Source organism: Heterodontus francisci, chromosome 5 (genome assembly GCF_036365525.1).
Source record: "Heterodontus francisci isolate sHetFra1 chromosome 5, sHetFra1.hap1, whole genome shotgun sequence".
NCBI lineage: Eukaryota > Metazoa > Chordata > Chondrichthyes > Heterodontiformes > Heterodontidae > Heterodontus > Heterodontus francisci.
In genome coordinates this window covers 165,761,400-165,780,479 of record NC_090375.1, presented here as the reverse complement: position 1 = coordinate 165,780,479, position 19,080 = coordinate 165,761,400, and the positions used below count along the sequence as shown (strand labels likewise).

Below are 19,080 nucleotides of genomic sequence, written 5' to 3'. Positions count from 1 at the left end.
CCCCCCCCCCCAAGCCTACAGACTGCTACAGCCAGCAACCAGAAGGGAATCAACAACAAATTCTGCCTTCAGGAGCCCTGAGCAAAGCAAGCCAACCACAGTGCACTTGGACCAGCGAGGACTTCAAGACTACAGCTTCATCTGAGGACTACTGGACCTACAGACTGTATTTAAGTTCCATTTATTCTGGACTTTAATCCAACCACCAAATCTGTTTCCCTCTGTAATACATTTGTGTGTGCGTGTGATTCTCGTGTGAACGTATGCACAAATGTGCAGTGTATTTCTAGTACTTTTAAATAGGGTCAGAGTGCTAAGTATAATAAACTTACTTCTTTCTTGTTTAAACTCAAGAAAACCTGTCCGATTGGTTCTTTTGCAATTACATTAGAGGGAAAAGGATAACACACTCACTGAGGTGGTAGGCACATACACATTAGAAAAAGGAATAAACCCTGTTGTTGTCAAACAAGAGGAAGGACAAAAGGTGAACCTGAGAATCCCTCCTCACTTGGCCATAACAACAGATTATCTTGGTCATTATCACATTGTTATTGTGCGATCTTGCTGTGCATAAATTGGCTGCCTTGTGAGGGAACCTTAATAGATAAGGTTAATTCAGAGCTTAATTTTGAGTTGAATTATGACTGCTGGGCAACACTGTAAAGGCTTTTGAAAAACTAGTTAAAGGCAAATTCACAATTGATATCAGAAAGCACACGACTCAGAGTGAATAATAAGAGGAAAATCTTCTTGGTAGGGCAGTGGAGCCAAAATCTCTGAACTCGTTTCAGAGGCAGTTAGATGGGATGGAGGATCTAGGATAGGTTTTAATGGAAGGATGAATTAAAGTACACAGTATTTACAGCACAGAAACAGGCCATTTGGCCCAACAGGTCCATGCTGGTGTTCATGCACTGCATGAGCCAATGGCCTTCATCTGTACTTTATGGCATCCACACAGCAACACTTTGCTGCAGGGGTTACTAAGTTGAGTTCAAGAACAGAAATCCTAGCTGTGCTTTCCTCTAACCAAACTGAGACAAACTATAGCACCTCCGTTGCAGGCCAACAAACTCAGTATAGAAACATACATGACACAGTGCACCTTCCTGGTCTGTTTTTGTTGAATACTACACCATGTAGTTAATGTACCAACAGATTGATTGCAAGAGCTTGAGATTTCATTTAAATTGTGAAAAAGTTATCTATTTGTCATTTTTAAGATGATTTTTTACCTTTTTCCTACAAAAAAGTCTTCCCTACTGCAGTTTTACCAGCATCTCAGTGGACAAGCACGGGGTAGGTGGAAATATGAAGTAATCAGCTCAGCCATGATCTTATTGAATGTCGGAGCAGGCTCGAAGGGCCGAGTGGCCTCCTCCTGCTCCTAATTCGTATGTAAGACCACGTGAATGTTTGCCATCCTTACATAATCAACGAGCTATAATGTTGAAGTAGCGGCGAGGTTTTGAATAGTGGGAATTTTTCACTCTGCTCCGTACTGGTGTGCCCAGTGCTAACATGCTGTGCCCAGAACGGGGGAAGTGTGGGCGACTGGTCCGGAGTGGTGTGGTAAGGAGAACTGATGAAGCTTTGTTCTGTGTTGCAACACAGTGGTACATGGAGGAAGTTCTGCTTTGCTGACAGCTGATTGAGTTGAGTTTATGTAAGTTCGGCATCATGTTACAGTTTGCAGACCCCGCCCCGTTCAGGCTTGTGTAATCGGCTAGGGGCGGTGTCCTGTCTGTTTTATAACTTGTAATTTCTTTTTTAAAATCTTATGCAACGTCAATAGGGATTTTTCACGCTTATTTTGCCGTAAAATCATTGCGGAAAGCGCCAACAGCTCGCAGTTCCTGTAAAGTCTCTTGCCAAAGGATATTTCATTGAAAAGTTACAATGTTTACTCCAGTGAGTATTACTTTTCGTTCTCAGCCTCTAAACGTGCTTATGTTGCCTAATGCAGATGTACAATTTCACTTACGCTGTTCATGAGTCGTTCTTCAATTAAGCTTTGACTTTTATGCAATTTCTTATTACGTTCATATAACAGATACTGGCCCAGGCCATAGGTGCCATGATGACCCCAAAACTGCCCACTTTATTTTTCTCTCTTTATGACTCTTTTTCCAATACGTCCTTTCTGGGCTCTTTAGCCCTTTGCACCACTGTAAAAAAAAAAGGCAACATCTTAAATCTGAGTTAACCCCTGGAAATATTAGCTGTTTCTAGCAATGTGTCATCCGTGGCTCAACTGATGTGCTCTTGAGTCAAAAGGTTGTGGGCTCAAGACCTTTTCTAGAGAGTTGAGCACAAAAAATGAAACAAACACCCTCGTGGATGCAGCATTAAATCACTGGATGTAGAGGAATTTGTGGCAAGAGCAGGGGAGTTATCCCCCTGGTGTCCTGACCAATACTTATCCTTCAATCAACATCACAAAAACCAGATTATGTGGTCATTGTGGAAGTTTGCTGTGCAAAAACAGCTGCCATGTTACCTACGTTGCAACTGTGATGACACTTCAAAAGTACTTCATTGGTTGGGGCATTCTGAAGATGTGAAATGTGCTATTTAAATGCAAGTTCTACTACCCTCAGTAAAAGAATTGGCTCATCTCTCCATCTACCATGGAGAAAAGGTAAATTTAGATGAAATATGGTGGGTGCAGAAATGGCAAAAACTGGAAGCTCTGTTCACTGGTTTATATAAAAGCAGAAACCTGCTGGAAACATCGAGTGTTGCCAACATTTTCTGTTTTCATTTCAGATTTTCAGTATCCACAGTATTTTGCTTTTGCTCATTTGAAAGAAACTTTCAGTAAAGTGGTCAATGTAAACACTTTACATTTGTAATACTTGACCCTGAGATGAGGTTCCAACCCCTTATTCTCTCCATCACCAAAACAGCCTACTTCCAGCTCTGTAACATTGTTCATCTCTACTTCAGCCTCAGCTCATCTGCTGTTGAAGTTCTAGCTGTGCCTTTTGTTACTTCTAGGTTTGACTATTCCAATGCTCTCCTGGCAGCCTCTGACCTTGCATCCTCTATCAACTTGAGCGTCTCCAATACTCTGCTGCTCGTATCCTAACTCACACTGACTCCTGTTCCCCCATTAGACTATGCTTGCAGGCTTACATTGGCTCCTGGTCCAAGAACACCTCAATTATAAAATTCTCATCCTTGTTTTCACATTCCTTCATGCTTCACCCCTCCCTGTCTCTGTAACTGAGGGAGTACTGCACTGTCAGAGATTCTTTCAGATGAGACCTTGAAGCATAGCTGTCTCTTAGGTGGATGTAAAACATTACTAAAAACAACAGATTACCTCGTCATTGTCACATTGCTGTTTGTGGGAGCTTGCTGTGTACAAATTGACTACAGTAGTAACTACACTTCAAAAGTACTCTTTTTGGCTGTAAAGTGCTTTGGACATGCTGAGATTGTGAAAGGCAGTTATAAGTATAAGCTGGTCGCATTATTTTATTTTTTTTGTTCTTTAACCTCTTTCAGGCAACAACCCTCCAATCTCTACGCACCTCCAATTCAGGCCTTTTGTACATTTCTGATTTTCTTCAATCTGCTATTGGCAGCCATGCTTTCAGTTCCCTGGGCATGAAGCATTGTAATTCCCTCCGTAAACCCCTCCTCCTTTAAGATGTTCCTTAGAACTCTTTGATCAAGCCTTTGACCTGCCATAATATTCTTATGTGGCTGGGTGTGAAATTTTGTTTGATAATCCCTTCTGTGTAATGCTTTGGGCTGTTGTATAAATGCAAGCTCTTGTTATACTGCTATGAAAGCTGGCTTTCTTTTCTGATTCTGTTCCTCCTAATTTTCCCTTATGAACCCTTTGTTGGTAGATAGTGAGTATATCAGGGTATGGTTCCTTGGACACTGGCTGTAACTCATTGGAGTCACTATCCTTTGTGTAAGAGCCTTGGGCATTCAGAAAATTGCATTTTGGGTAGGGATTGTTGGATTCTCCACCCTGACTGAATTTTGTTTTCCTTAGCAAAAAGGTGCAAAATGATTTTTCCCACTAGTTTGGAATAATACCTTTTTCGCTCCATTAGGTTTAATTTTATGTTTAACTTGATGGGTTTTTTTCTAAAGAAACTTTAGGCATAAGTCATGGCTTTATAAAGAAAACTACCAATCATTATATACTCGAAAAATTGGCATTAGAATGGAACAACATTTTGGGTTTACGTGTGATTTAGATTCCTTTGAACAATAATGAAGTGACACTTGCTGACTTCCCAAAATGCATAACATAATGGGAATCAAATGTCTATTGAGAGGGGAAGGAATTAGTTAACGCTGTAAGTTGCAATGACCTAGAATGCATTACTTAAAAGCGTGGTGGAAGCAGATTGAGTAATGACTTGCAAAAGGGGAATAATTTACAGGGCAATGGGCATATTTGGATAGCTTTTTGTGCAACGCTCCTTCAGTACTACACGAATCAGAGGTGCTGTCTTAAACCAAGGCCACATCTGCCATCTCAGGGTGGTTGTAAAAGATCCCATGGCACTATTTTGAAGAAGAGTAGAGGTCATTATCACATTATCATATTGCTGTCTATGGGACTTTGCTGCTCACAAATTGGCTCCCGATTTCCTATACTAGAAATGAACACACTTCAAAAGTATTTAATTGGCTGCAAAGCTCTTTAAGATGTTGTGAAAGGTAGTCTATAAAAGCAAGTCTTTCTTTCTTCTTTGTATGCTACTTTCTCACAACCCTCCTCACACTAAATTAACAATAACAGAGTATCCCAACACACTCCTTATAACACATCTCACTCATTGTAACATCACACATAAACATCCAAGTAATGGTAAGCAGCATGCAGAGAAATTACACCAACAGGGAAGATGTAAAACAATTTTAAAAGGCTGCTTCTAGATTACAGCTTGAAATTGTCAGGCGCATTGTAAACTGCAAAGGTTCCCAATTAAGCCCAGAGTGCCCTTAACCTGTGTTTATTCAATGACAAATAAACATTGTGACCTTTTAAGTACTACACGCTTTCCTCGTTATAAAACAGCATATTATCTCAATTTCCATGAACAATGTCAGGGAGGTCCTCTAATCGCTAGTTAAATATCAACAAACTAGATTGTGAATGCTGTGGTTTAATATTGAAAATATCTAGGATAAATGGGAATTGTCTCAAACCAGTAGAAGATAAATTTGATATTGTCGTCAGGGAGCATATCTTCACACTGAGTGATCACTTGGAATACACTTCCAAGACGCATGAAAATCTTGGAATTGTTCAAGGTTCAGTTAGATGCTATGCTGGGGCATTTCTTCTTTGGCCTCCTTGTTTCGAGAGACAATGGGTAAGTGCCAGGAGGTGGTCAGTGGTTTGTGCAGCAGCGCCTGGAGTGGCTATAAAGGCCAATTCTAGAGTGACAGATTCTGAGTGACAGATAATTCTAGAGTGACAGATGCTATGCTGGGGCATTATAGGTTAGAATTTACTGTTGCCCATACCAGCAAATTAATGCTTTATCTGTTCATATGATCCTCTCTCTCTATTTTAATGCAACTGTTAACCAATTTTTAAGCAGATTAACATCTTTGTAAAGTAGTGGATGGAGGAATGATATACTAGTGGGTGAAGTTTTCATCTGCTGACATCGCCAACATTTATTTATAGACTTTTATGTTTTTCCTTTTGGGTGGTTAGCTCAGACAGTCCAAATGGCCTTCATCTATACTCATTTCATGATCTTGTAAACTAGCAACATCTAGACACAGCAAATGACTCCCCAACAATTAACTGTGTTACTAAACCTACCATAAGATTAACTGAACAGATAATTCTTGAGTGCAGTCAAAGTGTTAACAGTCAGTTGATGTAATGCCTTCACAGTTCCTCTTTAACGTTGTCAGCTGTGGCTCAGTTGGTCGCACTCTTGCTTCTGAATTACAAGGTCTCCCTCCAGAGGGACAATGGCGCAGAGGGCGGCGCAGTGGTTAGCACCGCAGCCTCACAGCTCTAGCGACCTGGGTTCAATTCTGGGTACTGCCTGTGTGGAGTTTGCAAGTTCTCCCTGTGTCTGCGTGGGTTTCCTCCGGGTTCTCCTGTTTCCTCCCACATGCCAAAGACTTGCTGGTTGATAGGTTAATTGGCCATTATAAATTGCCCCTAGTATAGGTAGGTGGTAGGGAAATATAGGGACAGGTGGGGATGTGGTAGGAAGATGGAATTAGTGTAGGATTAGTATAAATGGGTGGTTGATGGTCGGCACAGACTCAGTGGGCCGAAGGGCCTGTTTCAGTGCTGTATCTCTTAAAAAAAAAGATCAACACTAACACTCTAGTGCAGTACTAAGGGAGCTCTGCACCGTTGGAGGTGCCGTCTTTCGGATGAGAAGTTAAACTGAGACCCCATTTTCTTGATTTGGGTGAATGTAAAATATCCATGGTGCTATCTTGAGGCAGAGAAGGGGAGTTATCCCCGGTGTCCTGGCCAATATTTATCCCATCAATCAACATCACAAAAAAACAGATTATCTGGTCATTATCACACAATTTGTTGACTTTGCTGTTGTGGGAGTTTGTGTGCATACTAGCTGCTGTGCTTCTTGCATTACAACAGTGATTCCATTTCAAAAAGTACTTCATTGGTTGTAAAGTGGTCATGAAAGGTGTTCGATAATTGCAAGACTTTCTTCCTAATGAACAGTTTAGAAATAAATTGTACCTGAAGCAAATGGGGATTGTTTTTAACACAAAAACAAAATACTGCAGATGTTGGATATCTGAAACAAAAACAGAAAATGCTGAAAGTACCCTGGTCAGTCAGGATCTGAGGAGAGAATAACCGAGTTAAAGTTTCGGGTCTGTCTGACCTTTTATCAGAGCTGCTTTTAATATTGTTAGCTAGGGCACTGTTTCTATTTTTAAGTACTATAGAAGGCATATGGGAGGTGAGGATTTCCACCTGATTACTAGTGACATCCTAAACATAAAGATTTCCTATATTCTTAATGATTATAATTTCCCTAGAAGTGGCATTCAGAGAATATCTACTGGATTTTGTGAAAAGAATAATGTTGAGGCCAGCAGCGCTCACCATTACTATGGAATTAAATTGGACAGCATCATCTGGTGTCCACACAGTTAAATGGGGAAATCATGAAGTTGCTCACCGATTTTGCCCTGCTTCGCTACAGCAGTACCTCACTGATAGATTCAGCATGAAGGGTATGAAGTTGCTGTACTTGCCAACTAAAAAAACTCCAGAAAGTGTTTGGGCTGGTGCATTCAAGTGTAAGTGAATTTTTAATGGTGTGATAAGTCTCAATTCCTGCCAAATAGCTTTCTGGCCCTGAAAATTTATTTTCACAAGTGTGGATTCTCATTCTTTCACAATGTAATTATTGGAGATTTTTTTTTTAAATTCAAGTTTTTTTTTTAAGAACTTTTTCTCTCTCTCTCTCTGTGTCCCTTTCACTTTCAATACATGATTTTACATTGAATTACCTATTCTAGTTTATATTTTCCGGTTTAGACTCTGCTTATCTCAGTGAGGATTCTTAAATCTGGTTGAAGAGACACACTGTTGCTTGCCCTGCTCACATGTGCCTAGATTCCCTCAAGAAAGTGTCACACTGATAATGATCTCTAAATACCATTTTTATTTGTTCGTGGTATGTGGGTGTCACTGGCAAGGCCAGCATTTATTGCCCAACCCTATTTGTCCTTCAACTGAGTGGCTTACTAGGCCATTTCAGAAGGCATTTAAGAGTCAAGCACATTGCTGTGGGTCTGGAGTCACATGTAGGCCAGACCAGGTAAGGATAGCAGATTCCCTTCTCCGAAGGACATTAATGAATCAGTTGGGTTATTACAACAATCGACAATTGTTTCATGGTCACCATTAGACTAGCTTTCTAATTCAAGATTTATTAATTGAATTCAAATTTCACCATCCGCTGTGGTGGGATTCAAACCCGTGTCTCCAGAGCACTAGCCTGAGCCTCTGGATTACCAGTCCAGTGACATTGCCATTACGCTGCCGCAGTTGGCTGGTGCGTTCGACTGTTAACTGAAAGGTTGGTAGTTCGAGACCACCCAGGGACGTAGGCTCTCACTGAGTTTTCCCTTTCAGCACCATATATTGCCACTGAAAAGCCCACCAAGCCTGTGGGCATCTTTAAACGTCGTCATTGGCAAGCACCATTCCTTCACCACTGATCACAAATTCCATGCCATTCTGATAATGATATTGCTACCACATAAATTTTTTTTTTTTGCTCATAGTGATGGGAGTGATAGTTTTCTGTAATAAGTAAATGCGCATGAGTGTTAGCACTGGAGTAAATATTTATTTAAATAACATCACTATAGATGTTGCAGGACAGACCATCTTGCAGTATGCTCCATTAGTTAGACTTGTTTGTGTAGGTATAGGTTTTAAAATGTTTTTCCCAGAAAGCTGCTGGAAGTGCGAGCTGATAACAGCGTAGCGAGGGCAACAGGACATCTGGAACCTTGGTGAACAATGGGACAAACAGTGTATCTTCATAACCAGTGTGATTTAAGGATTGAGAACTAAACAGAGAAAGGACTGAGAAGGAGGGTAAATTAGAGTATGTGAATTCAATGTCAAATCGGGTACAGAAAGAAAGATTGCATTAAGAATGAGAAAAAAGAGACACCAAGGAAAAGCAAGAAAAAATGTAAAAAAAAAACTATATTAAAATCTCTGAAAATAGTTCACAATCCAAAGGAAAGAGACTGCATACTTATAATTGTTCACTTTCTGGACAAGAGAAGTTAATTGGTAATCATTAACAAAGGATACATGTTCTATGAATTATGAGTCTCCACTTTGTTGTGAGTTTAATGGGCAATTAATGTGAAAACATAGCAACTTCATGAAAATCACTGCGAGATGAAGCCCAAGGTGCCATTTTTGCAAAAGTGATGTAACTTGTGGAGATTTGCAATTCATGAGGTATCACTTTGCTATAAGTTACTGGCCAATTTGCACACTAATAATGGTGTGCGTTGTTTGTGTATTGGTATTGTTTCAGCAAAATCTAGCCTAGTGTTCCCAGTAAGGAAGCCTGATCCAAGAGATCATGGGCTGGAAATAGATCTACAACATTGCTGCTAAGCATTCTGACCCACAGTCCAGAATTCACCTTTAATTTCCACACAAAATAGAAGGGTGGCAATTTCCTATTCATTTCAATCAAAGGACTTTCCTTCCCTCCATGAAGATGATGGTGTCAAGGAATAGTTTCACACAATAGTATGATGGCATATGCAAATCCAAAATATTACATGCTGATAGTCTATTCAACTAGGAAAATGTCACAGTCAAAACTGTTATTGTGTGACTTCCATATTTACATTTACTTTCCATCACTGTTACTGGATAGTAATCAAGCGTGGGACTGAGGCTGATTTTAAAAAAAAATATTGTTCCCTTTCCTAGCCTATCAATTTTAGTATCCCAGCACTGACCCAGCAAAATCAGCTGATACAGCAGCATCCTACCTTGTCTTGATAGCTCAACACAATATATTTTGTACTTAACCACTGAACCATTGTAGGTGTTAGAAGTACATTTATGAAGAATTTTCTCACCTTGCCTTTTTGCGTCACCCCTACTTAACTGAGTGGATAACAGTGAGTTTATCAAGTGAGTAGGCGGGCCGTACAGGTCAGGAATATCCCAAGTTCTATCACCAGTCTGCTTTTAGCTGATCTTAACTAGGTCAGAGTTAGAAAAGCTATGATTGGATTCAGCACTATTGGATTACAGAGGAGAAAATCAGTCGTGGTCCTTTCACCATCCAGCAGTTCCTCTTGGAATTGCATGTGACTGAACATTAGGTAAAGTTAAAACAGAAATCGTTGTGCTTAATTAGTTGGGTTATACATACCAACAAAACCTGCGCATGAATAATGAATAATCGAAGGAAACTGAACTTGGGAACATCGGAGCAGGAGTAGGCCATTAAGCCCAGCGAGCTTGCTCCACCATTCAATACGATCATGGCTGATCATCCACTTCAATGTCTTTTTCCTAGACTATTCACATATCCCTTTTATGTCATTGGTATTTAGAAATCTGCCAATCTCTACTTCAAACATACTCAATGACTGAGCTTCCACAGCCCTCTGGGGTCGAGAATTCCAAAGATTCACAACTCTCTGAGTAAAGAAATTTCTCCTCATCTCTGTCCTAAGCGGCTTCCCCCTTATTTTGAAATTGTGTCCCCTGGTTCTAGACTCTCCAACCAGAGGAAACATCTTAGCTGCATCTCCCCTTTCTATCCCTTTCAGTATTTTGTAGGCTTCAATGAAATCACCTCTCATTCTTCGAAACTGTTGAGAATGCAGGCCCAGTTTCCCTAATCTCTCTTAGGACAGTCCCACCATACCAGGATCAAGTCTGGTGAACCTTCGTTGCACTCCCTCTGTGGCAATAATATCCTTCCTAAGGTAAAGGTACCAAAACAGCACACAGTACTCCAGGTGTGGTCTAACCAAGGTTCTATACAATTGAAGCAAGACTTCACTACTCCTCTACTCAAATCCTCTTGTGATAAAGGCTAACATACCATTAGCCTTCTTAATTGCTTGCTGCACCTGCATGTTAGCTTTCAGTGACTTATTGACTTGGATACCCAATTTCCTTTGTACATCAACACTTTCTAATCTCTTACCACTTAAGAAATACTCTGCACATCTGTTCATAAATGGATAACCTCACATTTTTCCACATTATATGCCACTGCCCACTCACTAAGTCTGTCCAAATCTCCTTGTAGTTGCTTTGCATCTTCCTCAAACACCCATTCCCACCTAGTTTTGTGTCATCTGTGAACTTGGAAATATTACATTTGGTCCCCACATCTAAATCATTGATCTATATTGTGAACAGCTGATCCTTGCAGTACCCCACTAGACACAGCCTGCCAACACAAGAATGACCTTTATTCCTACTGTTGTTTTGTGCCCGTTAACCAATCTTTAATCCATGCCAGTATATTACCTCTTATCCCATGTGCTTTAACCTCCTCAAAAGCCTTCTGAAAATCGAAGTATGCCACGTCCATCGACTCCCCTTTATCAATTCTGTTAGTAACATCCTCAAAAAACTTGTGGAATCTTACACAGCTAGGAGTCAATACTTTCATAGGGCATCAGATAATTGCTGTTTAATTGAGTAGGCAGGCAATCTATTGATAAAGGATGGAGAATAACTGTAGGCTCCCAATTCTGCTAGGACAGTGACTCTCGATCCTATATTACCTCCCTGTGGTACAGTGCCAGGGCCCTGCCCACATAATAGTATGGCAAAAATCAGGAACTGAATGTGCAGGGAAGTATGAGAATGAACTATCACTAATATATTGGCTTGGAACCTCAGTATACTGCACTATTGTAATCTGTGCCTTTAAAATTAATTTGTATTTGGCGCTTTATAAGTTCACTTAACGAAGTCAGGCAAACATGGTAATAGAAAAACCACAATTTTTTTTGTGCATTTCTGTATTTTGGTTCACATTTAATGAAAATGTTTAATTAGGATTCCCCAATGGCCAAGATGAGCCCATGGAGGATTTGTCTTCTGCTCCTTGCCTTGGTTGTCTACATCATCACTTTGGTTATGAATGCACTTGCAGGGAAAGGATCAAAATCAGGTAAGGAAACCCAAAACTTGCATGATTCTATTTTTTTGAAGCTAGAGAACACCTGAGCCAATGATCCAGATGTATCTGAGGTCACTTCACAGAATCAGACAGTGCAGAAGAGGCCCTTTGGCCCATCGAGTCTGCACCAATGCATTAAAACATCTGACCTGTCTACCTAATCCCATTTGCCAGCACTTGGCCCATAGCCTTGAATGTTATGACGTGCCAAGTGCTCATCCAGGTACTTTTTAAAGGATGTGAGGCAACCCGCCTCAACCACCCTCTCAGGCAGTGTATTCCAGACTGTCACCACCCTCTGGGTAAAAAAAGTTCTTCCTCAAGTCCCCCTTAAACCTCCCACCCCTCACCTTAAACTTGTGACCCCTCGCAACTGACCCTTCAACTAAGGGGAACAGCTGCTCCCTATCCACCCTGTCCATGCCCCTCATAATCTTGTACACCCCGATCAGGTCACCCCTCAGTCTTCTTTGCTCCAGCGAAAACAACCCAAGCCGATCCAACCTAGCTTAAATGTTCCATCACAGGCAACATCCTGGTGAATCGCCTCTGCACCCCCTCCAATGCAATCACATCCTTCCGATAATGTGGCGACCAGAACTGCACACAGTACTCCAGGTGTGGCCTGACCAAAGTTCTGTACAACTTCAACATGACCTCCCTGCTTTTGTAATCTATGCCTCGATTGATAAATGCAAGTGTCCCATATGCCTTTTTCACCACCCTATTAACCTGCCCTTCTGCCATCAGAGATCTATGGACAAACACGCCAAGGTCCCTTTGTTCCTCGGAACTTCCCAGTGTCAGGCCATTCATTGAATACTTCCGTGTCACATTACTCCTTCCAAAGTGTATCACCTCACACTTTTCAACGTTAAATTCCATCTGCCACTTTTCTGCCCATTTGACCATCCCATCTATATCTTCCTGTAACCCATCTGTAGAGTGTAGATGGACTGATCTTGCTAACACAGTGGCGCAGTGGTTAGCACCGCAGCCTCACAGCTCTAGCGACCCGGGTTCAATTCTGGGTACTGCCTGTGTGGAGTTTGCAAGTTCTCCCTGTGTCTGCATGGGTTTTCGCCGGGTGCTCCGGTTTCCTCCCACAGCCAAAGACTTGCAGGTTGATGGGTAAATTGGCCATTATAAATTGCCCCTAGGTTAGGTAGGTGGGAGGGAAATATAGGGACATGTGGTGATGTGGTAGGAATATGGGATTAATGTAAGATTAGTATAAATGGGTGGTTGATGGTCGGCACAGACTCGGTGGGCCGAAGGGCCTGTTTCAGTGCTGTATCTCTAAATAAATTTTTTTTTAAAAGTTCCATATCTACATCCTCATTCTCTTGGGTGAAGACAGATGTGAAGTATTCATTCAACACCCTACCAATGTCCTCTGGCTTCACCCACAAATTTCCCCCTTGGTCCCTAATGGGTCCTACTCTTTCTCTGGTTATCCTCTTCCCATTGATATACTTATAGAATATCTTGGGATTTTACCTACTTTTACCAGCCAGAGCTTTCTCATATCCTCTCTTTGCTCTCCTAATTGCTTTCTTAAGCTCCATCCTACATTTTTTGTACTCCACTAATGCTTCCATTGATTTGCTCTCCTTGTATTTGCTAAAAGCCTCTCTTTTTTTTTTCCCTTCTCATCATACCCTGAATGTTTCTGGTCATCCATGGTTCTCTGGCTTGTTGCTCCTACCTAATACCCTAGATATTGAGCTGCCAATCCTGCCCCTCCCTCAACCATGTCTCTGTGATGGCTACTATATCACAATTCCATGTGTCAATCATTGCCCTTAACTCATCCATTTTACCTGCAATACTCCTGGCATTAAAGTAGAGGCCTTCCATCCTGGTCTTACTCCCTTGAAACTTACTTCCGCTGTATTCCCTCTGACTTGTTTGCTTTCCTGTGTTTAACTGTGTCCCTATTCTGCTAGGAGTCTGCGTCCCCTCCCCCTGCCAAATTAGTTTAAACTCCTCCCAACAGCACTAGCAAACCCGCCAGCAAGGATGTTAGTCCCCCTCTGGTTCAGATGTAGACCATCCTGCTTGTACAGGTCCCACCTTCCCCAGAAACGATCCCAGTGGTCCAGGAATCTAAAACCCTCCCTCCTGCACCAACTCTTAAGCCACGCATTCATCTGTGCTATTCTCCTATTTCTATACTCGCTAGCACGTGGCACTGGGAGTAATCCAGAGATTACAACCCGAGAGTAGAATTAAAGCATATTGGTCAGGAGTTTCCGCTCGATTGCGCTGGTTTCTTTGACGTAATTCATCTGATATTTGCGCAAAAGATTGCAAATTGTGTTCAGCCCAACTCGATTTTTCTGCGATCGTTTTATGCTAGTTTAAAAAAAAATCTTGCTGGAAGTGGGCCCCCACCCACAAAACTGTCTGTACACCCCAGGGTGAATTAGTCACCATTGGGATTTTCTGCTAATTGCACTTGTTTGCAGGTTTTTGATGCAGCTGCAAAAATTAAGCTGCAACATATGGATGCAAGGACACCAATTAGTACATTTTCAAAGGTTTTGAATGTTTTTTTTAAAAAAAAGAACTTTGTATTGTTATGACCGAGGCAGGAGGAGTGCACTGTTAATTCAGTCCCACATCTCCACAAGTCACAGCATATCAATAACTTTTCCCACTTACTGAAACAGCCAATTAGATTCTCTTTGTCCCCAGAATAATGCACACTGTTATTATCCGTTTATTATAAAACCAAGTCTTAACCAATAATAAGAACATAAGAAATAGGAGCAGGTGTAGGCCATTTGGCCCCTCAAGCCTGCCCCACCATTCAATAAGATCATGGCTGATCTGCCCCAGACCTCAACTCCTCTTTCATGCCAGCTCCTCAAAACCCTCAACTCTCCAATATTTCAAAAATCTATCTACCTTCTCTTTAAATACTTTCCGTGATCTAGCCTCCGCAACTATAAGAAAAGTATAATGAAGTAAATATATACATGAATTGAAATATTAAAGCCCTGTATTATTATCCTAGCCTTCACACATACATCCAAAAACCTGTTAACTGGGAAGAGAAAGGATTTTTATTTACAGTTGTTACAAAGAAATAGAAGGAATAAAAAAAATTGCTGAAAAGATATGGAAGACCTTTTTTGGTGAGGTGTCCCAAAGTCAAATAGTTGGATGCCACTCAGAGTCTTTCCAGGCGAGGTTGATGAACAGTCTGTCTTGGTAGGTAAAGAAATTCAACGGCAGAAGCTTCACATAGGTCTTCCATCAGGTGGGTGGCACAGTGGTTAGCACCGCAGCCTCATAGCTCCAGCGACCCGGGTTCAGTTCTGGATACTGCCTGTGCAAAGTTTGCAAGTTCTCCCTGTGACTGCATGGGTTTCGCCAGGTGTTCTGGTTTTCTCCCACAGCCAAAGACTTGCAGGTTGATGGGTAAATTGGCCATTGTAAATTTCCCCTAGTGTAGGTAGGTGGTAGGAGAATTGAAGGAAGGTGGGGATGTGGTAGGGAATATGGGATTAATGTAGGATTAGTATAAATGGGTGGTTGATGGTCGGCAGACTTGGTGGGCCGAAGGGCCTGTTTCAGTGCTGTATCTCTCTCTCGGTGTCAGTTCTCTGATACACATTTGATGTAGAAGTCCTTTTAAAGATCCAAGGTTTCTGCAAACATTCAGGATTTCTTAAAACACATGAGGCAACTGTACAGATTGATGCAGGGATTCTTCAGAGACAGGAAGAAATAGGAATCTGCCGCATTGCAATACAGGGTTCCTTCTCCAGAGATGCAGGATTCCTTTTCAAAGAGAAAGGTGGGCAGTTTTTCTCCTCCCTAGGCAGAAACAACTGACTGCTTCAACAGTTCAAATTTAAATTAAACTGTTCCAGAAACAAGTCACATGGCCACCATAAATCACTCCTTTGTCACTTGCTTGTAAACGTCTGTCCCTTCAGGTCAGAAAACAACCCCCTGTTGGGTTCTTTGCAAGCAGGTGTTTTCCAGTAACTGTTCACATTCCACTCTCAGATCAAACTCCGTCCCAAACCTTGATTTAAAAAAAACACAAAGCGGCACAGTGGCGCAGTGGTTAGCACCGCAGCCTCACAGCTCCAGCGACCCGGGTTCAATTCTGGGTACTGCCTGTGTGGAGTTTGCAAGTTCTCCCTGTGTCTGCGTGGGTTTTCTCCGGGTGCTCCGGTTTCCTCCCACAAGCCAAAAGACTTGCAGGTTGGTAGGTAAATTGGCCATTATAAATTGCCACTAGTATAGGTAGGTGGTAGGGAAATATAGTGACAGGTGGGGATGTGGCAGGAATATGGGATTAGTGTAGGATTAGTATATATGGGTGGTTGATGGTCGGCACAGACTCGGTGGGCTGAAGGGCCTGTTTCAGTGCTGTATCTCTAAACTAAACTAAACTAATCTGGAGGTAGAACATAGAACATTACAGCGCAGTACAGGCCCTTCGGCCCTCGATGTTGCGCCGACCTGTGAAACCATCTGATCTACACTATTCCATTTTCATCCATATGTCTATCCAATGACCACTTAAATGCCCTTAAAGTTGGCGAGTCTACTACTGTTGCAGGCAGGGCGTTCCACGCCCCTACTACTCTCTGAGTAAAGAAACTACCTCTGACATTTGTCCTATATCTATCACCCCTCAACTTAAAGCTATGTCCCCTCGTGTTTGCCATCACCATCCGAGGAAAAAGACTCTCCCTATCCACCCTATCTAACCCTCTGATTATCTTATATGTCTCTATTAAGTCACCTCTCCTCCTCCTTTTCTCTAACGAAAACAACCTCAAGTCCCTCAGCCATTCCTCGTAAGATCTTCCCTCCATACTAGTAAATCTCCTCTGCACCCTTTCCAAAGCTTCCACATCCTTCCTATAATGCGGTGACCAGAACTGCACGCAATACTCCAGGTGCGGCCGCAACAGAGTTTTTGTACAGCTGCAGCATGACCTCGTGGCTCCGAAACACGATCCCCCTACTAATAAAAGCTAACACACCATATGCCTTCTTAACAGCCCTATTAACCTGGGTGGCAACTTTCAGGGATTTATGTACCTGGACACCAAGATCTCTCTGCTCATCTACACTACCAAGAATCTTCCCATTAGCCCAGTACTCTGCATTCCTGTTACTCCTTCCAAAGTGAATCACCTCACACTTTTCCGCATTAAACTCCATTTGCCATCTCTCAGCCCAGCTCTGCAGCCTATCTATGTCCCTCTGTAACCTACAACATCCTTCGGCACTATCCACAACTCCACCGACCTTCGTGTCATCCGCAAATTTACTAACCCACCCTTCTACACCCTCATCCAGGTCATTTATAAAAATGACAAACAGCAGTGGCCCCAAAACAGATCCTTGCGGTACATCACTAGTAACTAAACTCCAGGATAAACATTTGCCATCAACCACCACCCTCTGTCTTCTTTCAGCTAGCCAATTTCTGATCCAAAGCACTAAATCACCTTCAATCCCATACTTCCGTATTTTCTGCAATAGCCTACCGTGGGGAACCTTATCAAACGCCTTACTGAAATCCATATACACCACATCCATGGCTTTACCCCCATCCACCTGTTTGGTCACCTTCTCGAAAAACTCTAAGGTTTGTGAGGCAGGACCTACTCTTCACAAAACCGTGCTGACTATCGCTAATGAACTTATTCTTTTCAAGGTGATTATAAATCCTATCTCTTATAACCTTTTCCAACATTTTACCCACAACCGAAGTAAGGCTCACAGGTCTATAATTACCAGGGCTGTCTCTACTCCCCTTCTTGAACAAGGGGACAACATTTGCTATCCTCCGGTCTTCCGGCACTATTCCTGTCGACAATGACGACATAAAGATCAAGGTCAAAGGCTCTGCAATCGCCTCCCTGGCTTCCCAGAGAATCCTAGGATAAATCCCATCTGGCCCGGGGACTTATCTATTTTCACACTTTCCAAAATTGCTAACACCACCTCAATCCCATCTAGCCTAGTAGTCTGTATCTCAGTATTCTCCTCGACAACATTTTCTTTCTCTACTGTAAATACTGACGAAAAATATTCATTTAACGCTTCCCCTATCTCCTCTGATTCCACACACAACTTCCCACTACTATCCTTGATTGTCCCTAATCTAACTCTCGTCATTCTTTTATTCCTGATATACCTATAGAAAGCCTTAGGATTTTCCTTGATCCTATCCGCCAATGACTTCTCGTGTCCTCTCCTCACTCTTCTTAGCTCTCCCTTTTAGATCCTTCCTGGCTAGCTTGTAACTCTCAAGCGCCCTAACTGAGCCTTCACGTCTCATCCTAACATAAGCCGCCTTCTTCCTCTTGACAAGCGCTTCAACTTCTTTAGTAAACCATGGCTCCCTCGCTTGACAACTTCCTCCCTGCCTCACAGGTACATACTTATCAAGGACACGCAGTCGCTGCTCCCTGAATAAGCTCCACATTTCGATTGTGCCCATCCCCTGCAGTTTCCTTCCCCATCCTACGCATCCTAAATCTCGCCTAATCGCATCATAATTTCCTTTCCCCCAGCTATAATTCTTGTCCTGCGGTATATACCTGTCCCTGCCCATCGCTAAGGTAAACCTAACCGAATTGTGATCACTATCACCAAAGTGCTCACCTACATCTAAATCTAACACCTGGCCGGGTTCATTACCCAGTACCAAATCCAATGTGGCATCGCCCCTGGTTGGCCTGTCTACATACTGTGTCAGAAAACCCTCCTGCACACACTGGACAAAAACTGACCCATCTAAAGTATTCGAACTATAGTATTTCCAGTCAATATTTGGAAAGTTAAAGTCCCCCATAACAACTACCCTGTTACTCTCGCCCCTGTCGAGAATCATCTTCGCTATCCTTTCCTCTACATCTCTGGAACTATTCGGAGGTCTATAGAAAACTCCCAACAGGGTGACCTCTCCTCTCCTGTTTCTAACCTCGGCCCATACTACCTCAGTAGACGAGTCCTCAAACGTCCTTTCTGCCGCCGTAATACTCTCCTTGATTAACAATGCCACACCCCCCCCTCTTTTACCATCTTCTCTGATCTTACTGAAACATCTAAATCCCGGAACCTGCAACATCCATTCCTGTCCCTGCTCTACCCATGTCTCCGAAATGGCCACAACATCGAGATCCCAGGTACCAACCCATGCTGCAAGCTCACCCACCTTATTCCGGATGCTCCTGGCGTTGAAGTAGACACACTTTAAACCAAGTTCTTGCTTGCCAGTGCCCTCTTATGTCCTTGTAAGCTTATCCCTGACCTCACTACTCTCAACATCCTGTACACTGGAACAACAATTTAGGTTCCCATCCCCCTGCTGAATTAGTTTAAACCCCCCCGAAGAGCA

At 42.3% G+C, this 19,080-nt stretch overlaps 1 protein-coding gene across 1 annotated transcript in view; it reads left to right on the top strand.

The window, feature by feature from the left end:
- The first annotated feature begins 1,748 nt into the window (after nt 1-1,748).
- LOC137369643 (uncharacterized) overlaps nt 1,749-19,080 on the top strand; it is a 60,224-nt gene continuing 42,892 nt past the window's right edge. Inside the window, exons 1-2 of the mRNA XM_068030976.1 lie at nt 1,749-1,914; nt 11,573-11,687. Coding sequence (XP_067887077.1) covers nt 1,903-1,914; nt 11,573-11,687 — 127 coding nt within the window. The 5' untranslated portion in view covers nt 1,749-1,902. The remainder of the gene's footprint in view (nt 1,915-11,572; nt 11,688-19,080) is intronic.